Here is a 15224-nt window from a genome sequence, read left to right on the forward strand (position 1 = left end):
TAGAAAGACTTTGGGAAAGAAGATAAAATGATATTTTGATTGTTGTTGGTACCCAGCCACACATAAGTGGATCAATACATCATAGATTTTATCTATCTACATTATTATATTATTATTATTATCAGTATACAGTACTCATAATTTAGTTAGTAAAAATAAAAACTTATAATAATTGTTTAATAAAAGGGTAGTATTGTTTTTTGTTATAACTTTTATCCCAATACATTTATCTTAATTTCATTGAATTCTGTGAACCAAACACATAATATATTTTCACACTTTCAAATTCTAATTCATTTGACAGATTTCAATTCCTTTAAAAAATATTCCACGGACCAAACGCCCCAAAGAGTTTGGACCATTCAATCATATGACTTTAAAACCAAGTATTAAAACGCATGGTTTCTGTCGCATGTTAAACATAAATGACCACAAGGGGACCAAAGCACGAATAGAAACTGTGAATGTGTTTTCCCCTCTCTTTTTTTAGTTTTGCACAATCACAAGAAAGAGGACCAAAATCACATATATCCAAACAAAAATGAAGTGTACTCCCAAGAATATGGCAAAATAAATTGTCACTGTTCTAGTTCCAGCAGGAGTAGGATAGGACAGGAGTACCAGTAAGCAAAAGGACTTCTCCATACAGTTGCATTGCCATCAAATTATTTTCCTCTCAATAAACTCTAATGCACTATTCAATAAAGAAAATTACATGCGATTAGAATCAAAGAAAACATCACTGTCTACGGATGCTTATATTTCTTAGTTCTTGCTCAAACAATTTTCTTTTAACTTTAAACTACACTGGCCCATGCTTGTTTTGTTACAAACGAATTAGTTTACAAGAAGCAAAGTCTCGACATCTTTCTCTATTTCTTTTTCGTGCGAGGTCAAATGGGTCAATAAACGTCGTATGTACTCTGGATTGGTACAGATTGAGGAGAGAGAAAAAAGCAGAACGATTTAGCTGTGAATCCTTTTACATAATCCATGTTTCCTTTAGGAATTTGGGACAACAGTTCCCACATAACCCACTCCGACGATCAAGAATGTTATCACTTGGAGGAATATGTATATGAAATATTGTTGCTTTCCATACATTACATCATAGCATCCAACGAAGAACAAGAAGGCCGCAAATCCCAATTCAGTAAGATGAAGCCTGGATCATTTAGAAAGTCCAAGCACGAAAAATTAATTAAAACTCAACGCCAATGTAGTTTATGCCATTTGAACCTACTCTAATACTGTACGTACAATTTTTAGTTTTAAGCTAGCCTTTCTTTGTACAACAAAATTAAAAGCATTGGATCTTACCTGTTTCCTAAATTAAATTTGAATGCTTTAAATGTGAGTGCTAGTTTAGGTTTCGGGTTTGATTTCTTGTTCTTGACTGAATCTCCAAGCTTTTCAGTGACAACCCATTCGTTGGATCTCTTTGCGTCAAGTAGACCAATAAGTGTGGCCTTGGTCCGATGCAATGACATTACGTTCTCAAAAAGAATCCAGTAAAACAATAGATGGAACGATCTATATCAAAAGCAAATGTTAGATCCACAGAACCATAAACGACCAAACAATATAAAAAAGCTGTAGTACAAATGTGCCTACCTTGGTGTCCCGACTGAATTCAATGTTGTAATGATACAAGGAATGTAAATGGCTCCCCATGTCGGGACATCAACTTCTGGGACCAAAATCGAGATTGGGAGAACAACACAAAAGAAGAAAAATGTGACCATATGAGCTATTATTTTCCGCACGAAGAAAAAACTATAAATCACATACACCTTCTTCCATAAGGTCACTCTCTGCAATAACCCGACACTACATGTATTTAGTAAGCACAACGAGAAAAATGAAGAAAATAGATACAATTAACAACCTTAACTAACCTTAGTTCTAATGATCTCGAGGACCATTTTTCTGAACAAATTTGCCGGACCACAAGACCACCTATGTTGTTGGTAACGGAACGCTTTAAATGTGCTAGGAAGTTCACTTTTGACCTATGACATTTCATTTTACACATCTAATATAAAAGACCATTTATTTTTGTAGATAAGTCACACAATAATGTTGTTTAATAATCTATAGACCTGAAGGTCGCCAAGATAGAGAAATTTCCACCCCTTGAGACTAGCTCGGACCGCAAGATCCATGTCCTCGACCGTGGTACGGTCTTTCCACCCACCAGCCTCATTGATGGCGTCAATCCTCCACACACCACCGGTTCCTATTGTAAATTATGATATTACCCCTAGGTTATTTTTCAGAATACGGTTGTTGATTACAAACGTGCATTTTCAAATAAATTTGGCTACCGTTAAAGCCGAAAAATGCATGAGTGGCTGATCCCACCTCTTGTTCCACTGTGAAATGGTAATCTAGTGACATTTCTTGCATTCTTGTCAATAAACATTCATCAGAATTCACTGCAAAAATAGACCCAACATTTTATTATAAATACTTTGTAAAATGTTTAGAACACTTGCCAAAAATGAAGTCTATATTGCATCTGTCAAAGATTACTGATAAGTCTGTGAATTTTGCAGGTTGGATTTACCATATACTGTTACTGCCCCTTGTATAAATAAGACAAAAAGTCCAAAAAATTACCCTGATACACTGGGCAACTATTACTGCAAGTAACATGGGTGGTCCGTTATTTGAGATTGAAACATGTGCTGGGTATTTACTGTTTAGTCTTTAGCTCATGGTGTATAATATTGACCCAAGAGTAGTAGATTCACATGGTACAACCTTTTAATATATACAAAATATAAATGTCACGGATTATGATCTAAACAAAGATAGAGCTGATACCATGTTATGAAAAAGATAAAAATATAAAAACAAAAAAAGGTTTGTCAAACTCTTGCAATAAAAGATAGTAGACAAACTCTTTCACAAGAGTAATAAACTTACACTAGGGTTTTACTAAACGAAGCCCCAAGGACTTTCGTTAAGGTACATTATATAGTTGTACACTTACCATAGGCTTTTGATATGGAAACGTACAACTTTTTTATGCACGTTAAGTGAAGCCCTAAGGGCTTCATTTAGCATTTTCCTAAACACTAAAATACATTTTTCAGTTTTCAAGTTACAAAAACTTTTACTACATCCGATTAAAATCAACAACTGTTTTAGGATGGAATGAGTAACTAAAGACATAAGGCCCTTGAGGGTGGTTATTAGCACTTACCAAACCGCCATCGAGCTTGAACCAAGGCAATTTTAGGATTGAACTCAAGGAAGGGGATAGCTCGTTGGAGAAAATCAGGTTCAGGCCGGAAATCTGCATCAAAGATGGTGACATATTTACACTCTTTGACATAATCATGAGTCAATCCTTCTTTGAGTGCACCAGCTTTGTAACCGCCCCGGCTTGACCTTATTTGGTACCATATGTTTACTCCTTTGCTAGCCCATCGTTGGCATTCTTTCTCAATCATTTCCTACGAAAACGGGTCAGATAACTTATGAAGACGCTTGACTTCGTAAATTTATTCTTGTTTAACTTTGATAACATATTTGGTTTGCATTTTGAAACTGATCATATGATATTTGGAATAACTATAAATAAAGGTACTACAAAATATAGTATATTTAGATGCTTTTGTGCTGTTCAAGTATTGGTTTCAATCTACTTTCTCGCACGTTACCTTTCTATGCAATGAAAGATAACTTTGTCTTTAAAAAGGATAAACACCAAACACCTCTTATAATTTACAAAATCCAAAGTTTTATGATGTTAGAAATTGTGAAAGATGATGCAAACCAGAAGGTGAAAGGTTTGAATTTGATGAAGTATCATAAAATTCATGTTTTGCTTCCTTAAAAAGATGATACTTATATAGCTTTAGTAACTGTCATCAAATTCTTGTTTTCACTACTTACATAAACATAATATATAGTGTACTTACATAGCTTCTTATGAAGCCATACCTTAATGGTGTGATCAGTAGAATCATCAAGAACTTGAATCACTAGACGATCCGCTGGCCATGAAAGATTACATGCTGCACCTATCGAAATCTTGTACACCTATAAATCATAAAAATATAATCTTAAACTCAAAAAATAAAAATAAAGAAGTATTTAAATCTAACAAATTATATAACATGTATAACCTCTTTTTCATTAAACATTGGTACTTGAATAAGAATCATGGGAAATGCCGAATTCCCAATTTCCATATCTTCGCGAATGGGTTGCCATTTATATCGTTGATCAGGCTTCTTCCAAAAGAGTTTGATAAGAATAATAATAACACCCATGTAAAGCCTTTCCATAAATAGCATTACAGTCATTGCTAAACATATATACACTGCTAGTTGAAGCAATGGGACCATCAATGGCGCCTTTACGAGCTCCCACAACATCCCAAATTGGGTCAACAAGTCCACGGTAGTCCCTGGAATGTTTTCTGGCACCAGACTCTCCCCCGAGACAACGTCTGCCATTCTTTCCCCTCCTACTCAAAAAGTTGACCCGAAACAGAGGAACTGAAACAGGGGAATTAAGATATATAAAAGTTGTAACTGGTTAAATAAAAGGTGAAACTGAAAACATTTTGGTTTCAAAATGTTTTATACTTAATACTCTATGTTTTTTGTTATGTTTGGATAATTTGGCATTGTGAAGAGAGTATATAAAATGGTGAAAGTGGGGGTAAAGAGAGAAACAGGGGAATTGGGTTGGGAAAATAGAGAGAATGAATGTGTTTTTATAGTTATTTTATGTTATTTTAGTACAAGTTTTTCTGTTTTAGGTAACCTGTGAAGTTCAACTCTTACTATATGATTAAAATACTTTCTATAAAAGATCATTGGGCAGATTTCGAAAAAACAATATGGAAGCCGATGACACTGTTTGAATTGATATTTTTGGTCTATTAAAACAAAACCCAAATAGACAAAATTTCCAACAAAAAAACTAAACTAAATTGCATGTTTAAACATTAAACATGTTATAATCAAATTTTGCTTAGTTAATAAAATTTATTAATACGGAAACATAGTCCAAATTTTAATGCAAACATTGCAAATTCGTAGGGGGTTTCTTTTTTCTTGAGATTGTTGCCCGTCATGATAGGAGACATCATAATGTGTCAAATCAAATTATGATTTTTTATAGTGGTTTCGTGATATATACTTGTTCAATATACCGACATCCTTCTATTTATTGAAACACATTAATAATGCTTATGTTGCTTTTTTGGCATAACGTGAATCTTCGAAAGAAAAAGAAATACCCGCTTGAGGATGCAGCCAAATTCGTTGAGCTTTCTGGCTTGGAATGAAGCCCGGTCCAAGAATAATATGAATTATCCTGGGCCTGGCGTCGTTTCAAGTCAGAAGCTTCGAACCTCTATCTTTTAAACAAACTTGACCTTCAATTCCAATATATCGTTATGTATCTTTTCTCAATGTTGTTGGAGTTGAAGGATGGGAAATGAGGAAAAAAGATTTGCGTTTGGAAGGTGTCACAAATATATACCCCCTTCCTATATTAAGACCAACCATTAAATTATAGTTAGGTGTTTGTGGAGGGGGTTTACATTGTAATGAAACCACATATAGGTAGACTTTCTATTAATTTAAGAAGTAAGATTAATTTTAAAAACCATAATTTTCTCAAAATATGTTTTTAAATTGCAGTATGAAGTTTCATATTTCAAACAGTTACAAGGATCAAATGTGTATATGATCATACCCTTGAGCTTTAGCTAATATATTGTGTGTGGTGTCTCAAAATTAAACATAAAGGTGTGAATGTAAATTTTACCGTGCACAAATTTTTTAATGTGAACAAATTTGTGTTTTTAAAAAAATAGCCGACCAATTGCTCCAAAGAATTTAACTTTTCGGTAGCTAGCAACATAAAGATTCAGAAGTCATGTCCATCTTCATAAAAAGAGATTTACCTGGTTCATATGAAGAGAACATTTTGCATAAACCACATTCATGGGTAAAGGGTCAATGACCTACTAATTAAAGATGAAGTCGAAACCATGACAATTGACCAACGTAACAGTGTTCATAAAAGCTAGGGTATAATTGATGATGTCTTAATCGACTCAATATTAATAGATTCGACAATCACTTTACCAATTGTATTGTACTTAACTACTTATGTATAACATCTATCATGACATTTAAAATTAAAAATACATGAAGCTGTCTTGGGTATAGACCCATTATCGTGTCAAACTCAAAATCTCAATAGTTATTTTCGGGTGAGACAAAGAACATGATTTTGATTGAAATTATGATTAAGGGTTCTTGGATCTTGCACAACGTGACATGAATCAAGCAAGGTACATACAAAGTACTACTACATTATTTGTTCATTTGATATATGCTAATGTGATCGAATATTTATTATTTTATTATTCATTAAAATACACCGCATAAATGTTATACTATTTAGTTTTAGTATATATCTTCCTAGTTTACACTTTACATTTTGTGCAAGGGCAAACAATATTTTTATTTCTATAATATAATAAAAAACAATTACATTCATCATTTTGTCTAAATATCTTACTTGACAACTCTAAACTTTTTCTAAAAAAATTATTTTCTTTTCCACTAAATATTTTATGACATCATTATAACATTAAAACTAAATTACTTAAATTATTATATACTTTTTAAATTCTTATCATATAACTTAATAAATACTTTTATGCATATTCTTAAAATATATATTTTTGATATCTTTATGCATATTATTAAAGTATATATATTTTTTGATCAATATGACAAAAATGAATCAATTAATTCCCATTTCATTATTTCATGAATATATATAGCCATTATCATTTTTTCACTATTCAAAATTTTTTATTATAACTCGAGTTCTTTAGCTAGTTATGTAAAAATCAAAAATCTAAATTGACGAACAGTACATTAATTATATGAGGGATTTCACTAACTTGTATTCTGTCGACATAAGCTAAGAAGCATTAAATAAACTTAAATATATCTAAACAAAAAAAATATATCTACAATATTTTATAAAGCAAATTATCAAAAATGGGTAATTGGAACTTTCAATCTCATGCACCATTTGGTATCCACTGTCCCCAAAACATTAAAGTATGGTATCCACTGTCCCCAAAACATTAAAATATAAATGTAACACCCAATGCTGTCTTTTATGCGTTTTGAGACCCAATAACTCGACGGTGTAAAAGTGAAGTTGAAATATATACATTTTTGTCTCTACCTAGGGAAATAGGTTGTTTTTATGTTCTATCTAAATGATAGACATGACCTCCGACCTTTGCATTAGTGAATATTGAACTCCTAACTTTTGTCTCAAAAAACAAAGGTGTTAATCACTTAACCAACCATATTGCGTTGTTTGTAAACTATCCCCAATAAACAACACAAAAACTAAAATATTCAAGACTTATTGCTATTTCAATATCTCCTTAAATATCTTTAATGAAATAAATTACAAAATTTATTCTCAAACTCCTAAGGTAATTACACTTATCACCTTTTATAACAATAACCTACACTATTAACCAAAACTGTCGTCTGTCGTCTCTCTGCTATTGCAAGTCGGCACCGGTTGCCACCACCAATACCACACCTCCACCATCACCGTTTAATGGTTATATGTATATGATCCACATCATTAGATTGATAAATATTAATTTAACCTAACGAGCATTATTACATTCATTCGTTGATTGTTTTGAAAAGTTTAAATCCATTTACTCTTTAACTTGCGACTCTAAAACAGACGTAAAACAATATACTACCTTTAGCAATAGATAAACGATAATTAATAAATTCTTAATAAGTTAAATACAGAATTAGATCAACTAGAGTACTAGACTTGGCGTCATTTATATTTTATAATACATTCGTATAAGCTTCTACAAAAACAAGTCAATTTAATAAACGTTAATTCGGTATTTGAAAATCCAACTACTACAACTACTTTTAACTAATTTGCGCCACGTACATTGTCATTATTCCTATCCATTCACAAGTATGAGTACTAAATATATATGTCTCGAATGAACTAAACTAATTATGATTAAGTTTTATATATACTGTATTTGGTAAGCGCGCAGTCCAAGCATTTCTTATTCATTACGCATGCGTCAAATAACGAATGGCGGAATGGGTTATACCGTTATACATATTATTAGACGTATTTTTAGCTCATGTAATGGTTTCAAATGATTTAAATAACTACTTCTTGAATTCGTATGATACATCGTATAAAATGAACATAATTTTACTCATTTTTGCATATCGATCAGGAAAATGATTTTTGTAGCGAGATCCACATCATCAATTATTTGAAAGAGTTGTAATTATAATAATCGAGACAAAAGGATAGTGATAACATTATAACAATAAATTAAGTAGGACAACAAGCAGGAACAAACTGGAGATTTTATGTAGTATTTGCAAATAAGAAGTGGAATCACATGAGATGCATGTTATTATCACGTTGTTGGTATGTGAGAAAAAAACTTTATTTGCACATATGTTCTACTATAAAAATTAATTAAAAAACTAGTAAAGTTATATCAAGTGATTAACATATTTGTTTTTGGATATCGAAGTTAAAAGTTTTATACTCTTATCTTGTAAAGCAAGCTACGGACTTTTTTTTTTATTTTTTATTTTTTTATCTCATATATACTCTAGAAGTAACCTATTCATCTTAAATAAAGATAAAAATTGTTAACTTATAAATGTTACTTGCATGCTTTACTTATTTACTTTTTCTAATTATATATAAACCGTCATTCGTAAATTTTTAATTGGGCAGATATATCAATAACATGAATTTATAAGTTTATTACGAATATATGGAATAAACATCCAAGTAGTTCACTACACAACATAAACTTTCATGTACAGTAAAACCTCTATAAATTAATAATGTTGGGACTGTGGTTTTTTATTAATTTGTCGAGATATTATGATATCGATAAATTAATAAAAATTAATTTAAAGAGGTTCATGTATCACCTTCAAAATTTTGATGTACATTTTACATTCACACATTAAATAAACTTGTCAAAGTTCGTTGTTTTGAATTAAAAATAGTTTAATGTACATGATTCTAATTGATCAGTATAAAATGTCTATTGACAAGTTTTAAAATCACATCAACTTTGGCTTCTAAACTAAAAGATGTAAAAAATTCAACCATGACCAATCAATAACGAAAACGGTTATACGAGTATAAGATAGATCACTAAGGATGCACTCAACAAGATTTGATGCATTAGGTTGACAAAACTTTTAATTTGAAATTTATTCAAGGAACATTCAAACACTCTCAATATATCACTGGAGTTCTTATCAGCTGACTTTGACCAAGATGGATGTTCCAAGCGTCACAAAACAGTCAAGTACCCGAACATGGAGAAAGTTATTTATGAATGTTTTTTACTAGACAATATTAGAAATTTATAATATATAATGAATTATTAATTTATAGCTTCACTGGGATTAATATATTTACATTGGGGGTTCAAAAAAGTTATTATCTTATTATTTTATTGATTGGGGTCCAATTTTGTACTGTACCCAAGTTAGGACCGGACAAATTATTAGTTTTATCGAGATTATTAATTTATTGAGTATTAAGTTATAGAGTTTCTACTCTATTGTTCATTACATTCAAGTGTTTATACCATCTTATTATCTTTAGTTGGATCAACTAAAAAGTAAAACAATGTCATTTCATTTCCCATTAACAAGCAACAAATGCGGCCACATTTATTAAAAGAAAACGTTAGTAAAAAAAATCTTAATCTACAAAGAGCTATTGTGGATACCTCCCCAAAACTTATACCCAATTTCTCGAACAATTTTTCAGATAAGACTTGATGGGCCACTTTAACAGCCCAATGTGAATACTCAAATTATGACCACTGACCAGAAATATTTAGTCCGTTTGTCTATAAATGTGACTCGTCTAGTTGTCTATAGTTTGCTTTATATTCGTTATAAATGAATTTATGTATCTAAAATAACAATTAGTATTATTATTATTATTATTATTATTATAATTTTGAATACTGTAACAATTATCTCATACTATGTTTCTTGAAAGGCAACTTATTTTTTAACTAGATTAAACGGTTTAACTAAGCCTGACTTTTTTAATAAATACGATTGAAGGTTGAACCGGCTTTTGGATTTTGTTTCATGAGATTTTATTAGCTAATGTTATTTTGGATTGTTTGTAAAGTTTTAAAGTTATATATATTATTACTAGATATTTTACCCCGCGCGATGCGCGGCTAGTTAAAAAGGTTATTTTATACATTAATAAATAGCTATTCTATAGGCTTATTATGTTGAAATTGATTATGTTATAGTTAATGGTTAATTCCTGGAATACTCTGGTCATCTTTTGTCTTTTTTGAAATGTCGATATCACAGTCACTAAACCTACTATAGTGATTACACACCAACATTTAACCTAAGATATTTTGATATCATCAATAAATCAAACGTAAATCGATAATGTAGCATGATATCTATATATTCATCAAACGAAATAATATATACAAAGTAAAAAAACTAAACATGACAAAAGTTTAGTCATATAAAATACATATAAATACAATAGGAATAAGTAAAAAACTAATAAGATAAATAAGAGAAAATCATTATAGTTTTTGCTTTCAGTTATGCTGAAAAGATGGAGAAAAAATCTTATGTAGTGACGGAAAAAAATAATCCTAAACACAATTAGGAAATAAAGTATTTTATCTCCAACAATCAAGAAATTCATTCGTAAAACTCAAAATAACTACTATTATCATTATAAAATAGACATTTTTTGTGGCTAGAATAACCAATTTTGGTTAAGGTTTTGGCCAAGAGAACGAAGGAGAAACAACAAAATTGTTTGGTCGTGTATAACCTAATAATATTTTTAAATAAATTTTAAAACTTGATATAGTCTTCAAAGTTGTATATATTTTAATAAATAATATTATTTATGTCAAATATCATTGCCAAATTAATAGATGTATTGGACGTCTTCTTATATCTTAATATGGGTTTTGAGTTTTTTTTTTAATTTTGTGTATATAGTTTTGATTTAATATTTTATGTTATATTTAATAAAATAAATTACATTGGTTTGAGAATAAATAGAGGTTATAAGATAAATATTGTTAAAAAGGTATGGAGATGTCACGTAGGATACAATCCTATGTGGCAATGTTTAAAGCTAACTTTAGGTTGAAAGAAGGGTTTAAAAGGCTATGATTTTTACTGTTTTAATATATATATATATAAATTGGTATACGGCAGAAGAATAACTTTATAAATTAAAAACCAATTGAAAAATACTTCATGATTATGATAAATTAACAACGAAGAAAACTGTGAAACATAATATATGTATAGATAGATTATTAAGAATAACTTTATAAATTCAAAACCAATTGAAAAATACTTCATGATTATGATAAATTAACAACGAAGAAAACTGTGAAACATAATATATGTATAGATAGATTATTATAAAGGGCTATGTAATTTGAGGTGTACGTGTTGAACATAATATACATAGTTTGATTATTAAGTGTATATAGTAAATAGAAAATGAAAAAAAAAAGAAAGAAAAGGTAATAAAATATCATGGATTATGAGTCATGAATTATGAAGTGTTTATAGTAAAAATAAAAAAGTTAAAAAATGTCATGCAATGTTAGTCGTGATTTTTTATATATGTTTGAGTTATATAAATAAATATAAATTATATATATGCTTTTTCTATATGCCATATTTAAAATATATGTATAATTATATTATATTATTTAATGAAAATCTATTAGTGTGGAAAAAATATGGAGGTGCCACGTAGGATAAATTATATGTGGCATATTTAGAGATAATTTTAATATGAGGTGGATGACTTTAAAAAGTCAGGATAACTATTGTTTTATATTGTTTATAGATAAGTATAATTATTTTGAGTAAATGTTAAATATATTTTTGTTAAATTCATTTTTAGAAAATATCAATTATCTATTCAATTTAACTTAACCGGTCGGTTTAACCGGTTAAACAATTCTTTAAAATTCAAATTATTCATTTTAACTTTTAAACATGGGAAGCTTTGCACGGTACAAAGTTGATGTGTTGGATAGTGTCCTTGGCCAAATAATGGGATCTTAAATATCTCTCAGGGGGTGGTTGTTTTCATAGTACTACAGGTGTAAATGTAAATAATGACGGAAATTGATTGTTTTTGTTTTTTTAAGCAAGTAGCAATCTTTCTTTTGGTAAAAAAGATTCTTTAATTTAAGACTTGAAGATTGACTGATCCAAATATGGGACTGATAATCTACAAAGCATAAGTTCGGATTCAACGTCCTCTAGTACCTTTAATTTGTGTTTTTTTAACATGTTTTAGTTATGGGGAATGATTAATCCTCATAATTGATAAGCCTAAAAATCATTCTAATTTACTAGCACGTTACCCATGTAATGCGGCGGTGATCGTTACAATGCCGTTGTAGTGGGGGGCTGAGTGTTGGTGGTGGAGACGACGTCGAGTGGTGTGGATAATTGATGTAAATGGTTAATAAAAATATATTAAAAAATAAAGGATTGGTAGTGTAAATTAATTATTAATGTTATGGGGTAGTGTATGTTGAAATATTTTAAGGGGTGCTAAGTAAAAATATTATATATTTTCAACACTTTCATAAATAAAAGAGGCTATTTCTTTTATAATATAGTATAGATATTTCATAGGATGATGACATGTGGAAATTCAAAGTTGAGATTAAGTTAAAATTATACAAATATAGTTTTAAGAGGATTTTTAGACTAAAGTTTAAGAGGATTAATCATTTTCTTTTAATTATTAATACACTAGAAATCTGGCTAACACGTAAAAACTTTTAGCAAGAAAATTCAGGCTAATCTACAACAACCACCATGATATACCAAAATTACGACAACGGTTGGAAAGCCAAATGAAAAAAAAACGATCAAGTATGTCTTAGCTTGACTATGTCGATTCTTTGAATATTAAGTTGTTCTTGTGTTCCTACAACGACGAGTGACGACTTAAGGTTTTTGGAGGACTCAAACAAGATCAATTTTGTAGGCTTAGTTCATTACCATATAAATTAAAGTAAAAAAAAGTAGCTCTATTTTTGTTATTCAACTGCTAGTAATAAAAAAGTTGCAGATGTTGATGCAAAAACCTTATATGAGACCTAGTCAAAAATCCAAACATTAAGTTTAATATACAGAATATTGAGACTTTAGAATTTTATGGGCTTAAAATGATCGCCTAGTCTCATAGTATTGTTGAGCTACCTTTGAGCCACCTCTAACGACGACTACTAGATGAAACAAATAACTTCCAAAAAATAAATTTTTCAAAGCATTAGCCAAATATTCGACACTACTATATATATAATTTTGAAATTTGGGTATTCGTGCTAACCTTGGCCTTTTTTTATATAGATTTTATTTAACTTCAAAAAAATTATGCTTTATACCACTTTTCAAGAATGGGTCGTATAGTTTGTCCACTTATGTCATTTCAATTCTTTTTGCAAAAGGAATTGCGTAAGTTACTGTGTTTTTATTTTTGATTTGAGTTTTGGTTTTAGCTTTTGTTTTTAATTTAACTTAAAAACATTATTTAGGCATTTTTACACATATTTCTTTTTTATTATATTTATAATGTTATTTTTATTATATTTATCTATTTGTGTGAGTACTACATTATATATTCTCAAGTGACGGTAGTGAGTATGTTTCAGACATATAGTTCCCATCATCTCTGAAGATCAGTTTCTGATACTTATTATTTTTTTGCTAACTTTCTATTTTCTAATGATTTTGGACATTTATGTTTTAATTGTGTTCGTATTATTATTTTGTTTTTAATTTTTATCTTTTCATATTCATAATTACTAGTCTTTAAAATTTATTCAATTTATAAATTTTTTCACAAATTTTTTTTATCTTCAGTTGTTTTGACTTTTTATAATTTATCGTACAAAGTTAATATGGTATTCATGTTTATTTGTCTTTTGATTATTTACAATGATTCATCTAGTACTTTCATTTCTTTAATTTTGTATTTCACATATAATGGTATAAATTTAGTGCGTTTTCATTATTCTTTTTTCCGCTGTCACATTTTTTCAATTAATCATATATAGTTGCTATATGATTAAGATTGTTTATTCCTTCAACTTTTCAGACAATTGATCATGTAAATGAAAAATATATCTTACATTTGTACATGACAACACATTTCCGAACGTACATTTAAATCAGAAACAATCCATATAAGTTTTTCGAAAACAACGTTATATCACCCGGGACAACGACCAGCTAATATAACCAGTTGTTATTGAAGAGGAAAGCGTCTTAAACAACCCATGTCTATAAAGGCACACTCTCAATTGTTGAGGCCATAATATTGCAGCATATATACCCTCGAGGCCTTGATGGCTTGGTAATACTGGTGCAACTTAACAACCTTAATTGAGTTTGACGAAAATTCCACACGACTCTTTATGACATCAAAAAACCAATTGCGCTGTTTAAATTTCACTTTATAACCCCTTTGAAAACTTTTTTTTTTTAAGTTTTTTTTTTTTTTGTTAACTAATTAGTAATTACCACCTATAAACTATTCCATTTTTAAACTTGATTCAAGTATGCCCGGCCACTTTTGAGACTTTATATCTCATTCAACTTAGATAAACTTTAGTTAGTTTTTATTCGTTGCAAAACCTTTTTCAAGGACCGCAAAATCACTAAATTATCATCGACATTTAGCATTAAATAATATGTTCATTTGTGTCTATAGTTTGAATAAACTCACTATTTATACCATGCATCATTCCAAACACTAATAACTACGTACATATGTCAAAAGAGAATTTCAATTTTGTATCTTTTCCTTTTAAAGTCAATTAGTCAACATACAAATTAATCATATATACATTTAAAGTATGGGTCCTATAAAACTACAGATATTGACATATATTTAGAAAAATAAAATATGTAAATAAATAGAAGTATGAGTCTTATAATCTAAATTTGGTGAGTATCTTAATCCAAAAATGCATGGATTAAAATCTTTTTGAGTTATATTTACAGCATAATGGATCATGTTAGTTGTTTTGTACAAAGTAGAAACTGATACTATGTTATAAACCATAGGACCCA

At 29.5% G+C, this 15224-nt stretch overlaps 1 protein-coding gene across 1 annotated transcript; it reads right to left on the reverse strand.

Annotated features, from left to right (window-relative positions):
* Positions 1 to 624: 624 nt before the first annotated feature.
* On the reverse strand, positions 625 to 4546 carry LOC122610329 (glucomannan 4-beta-mannosyltransferase 2-like). The gene is made up of 9 exons (XM_043783326.1): positions 4140 to 4546; positions 3955 to 4053; positions 3212 to 3464; positions 2328 to 2438; positions 2103 to 2239; positions 1899 to 2012; positions 1615 to 1814; positions 1321 to 1533; positions 625 to 1165 (listed from the first exon to the last, which is right to left on the reverse strand). Exons 1-9 carry the CDS (start codon positions 4470 to 4472, stop codon positions 1003 to 1005), a joined length of 1623 nt encoding a protein of 540 aa, XP_043639261.1. The 5' UTR covers positions 4473 to 4546; the 3' UTR covers positions 625 to 1002.
* Positions 4547 to 15224: the final 10678 nt, after the last annotated feature.

Source organism: Erigeron canadensis, chromosome 1, assembly GCF_010389155.1.
Source record: "Erigeron canadensis isolate Cc75 chromosome 1, C_canadensis_v1, whole genome shotgun sequence".
Lineage (NCBI taxonomy): Eukaryota > Viridiplantae > Streptophyta > Magnoliopsida > Asterales > Asteraceae > Erigeron > Erigeron canadensis.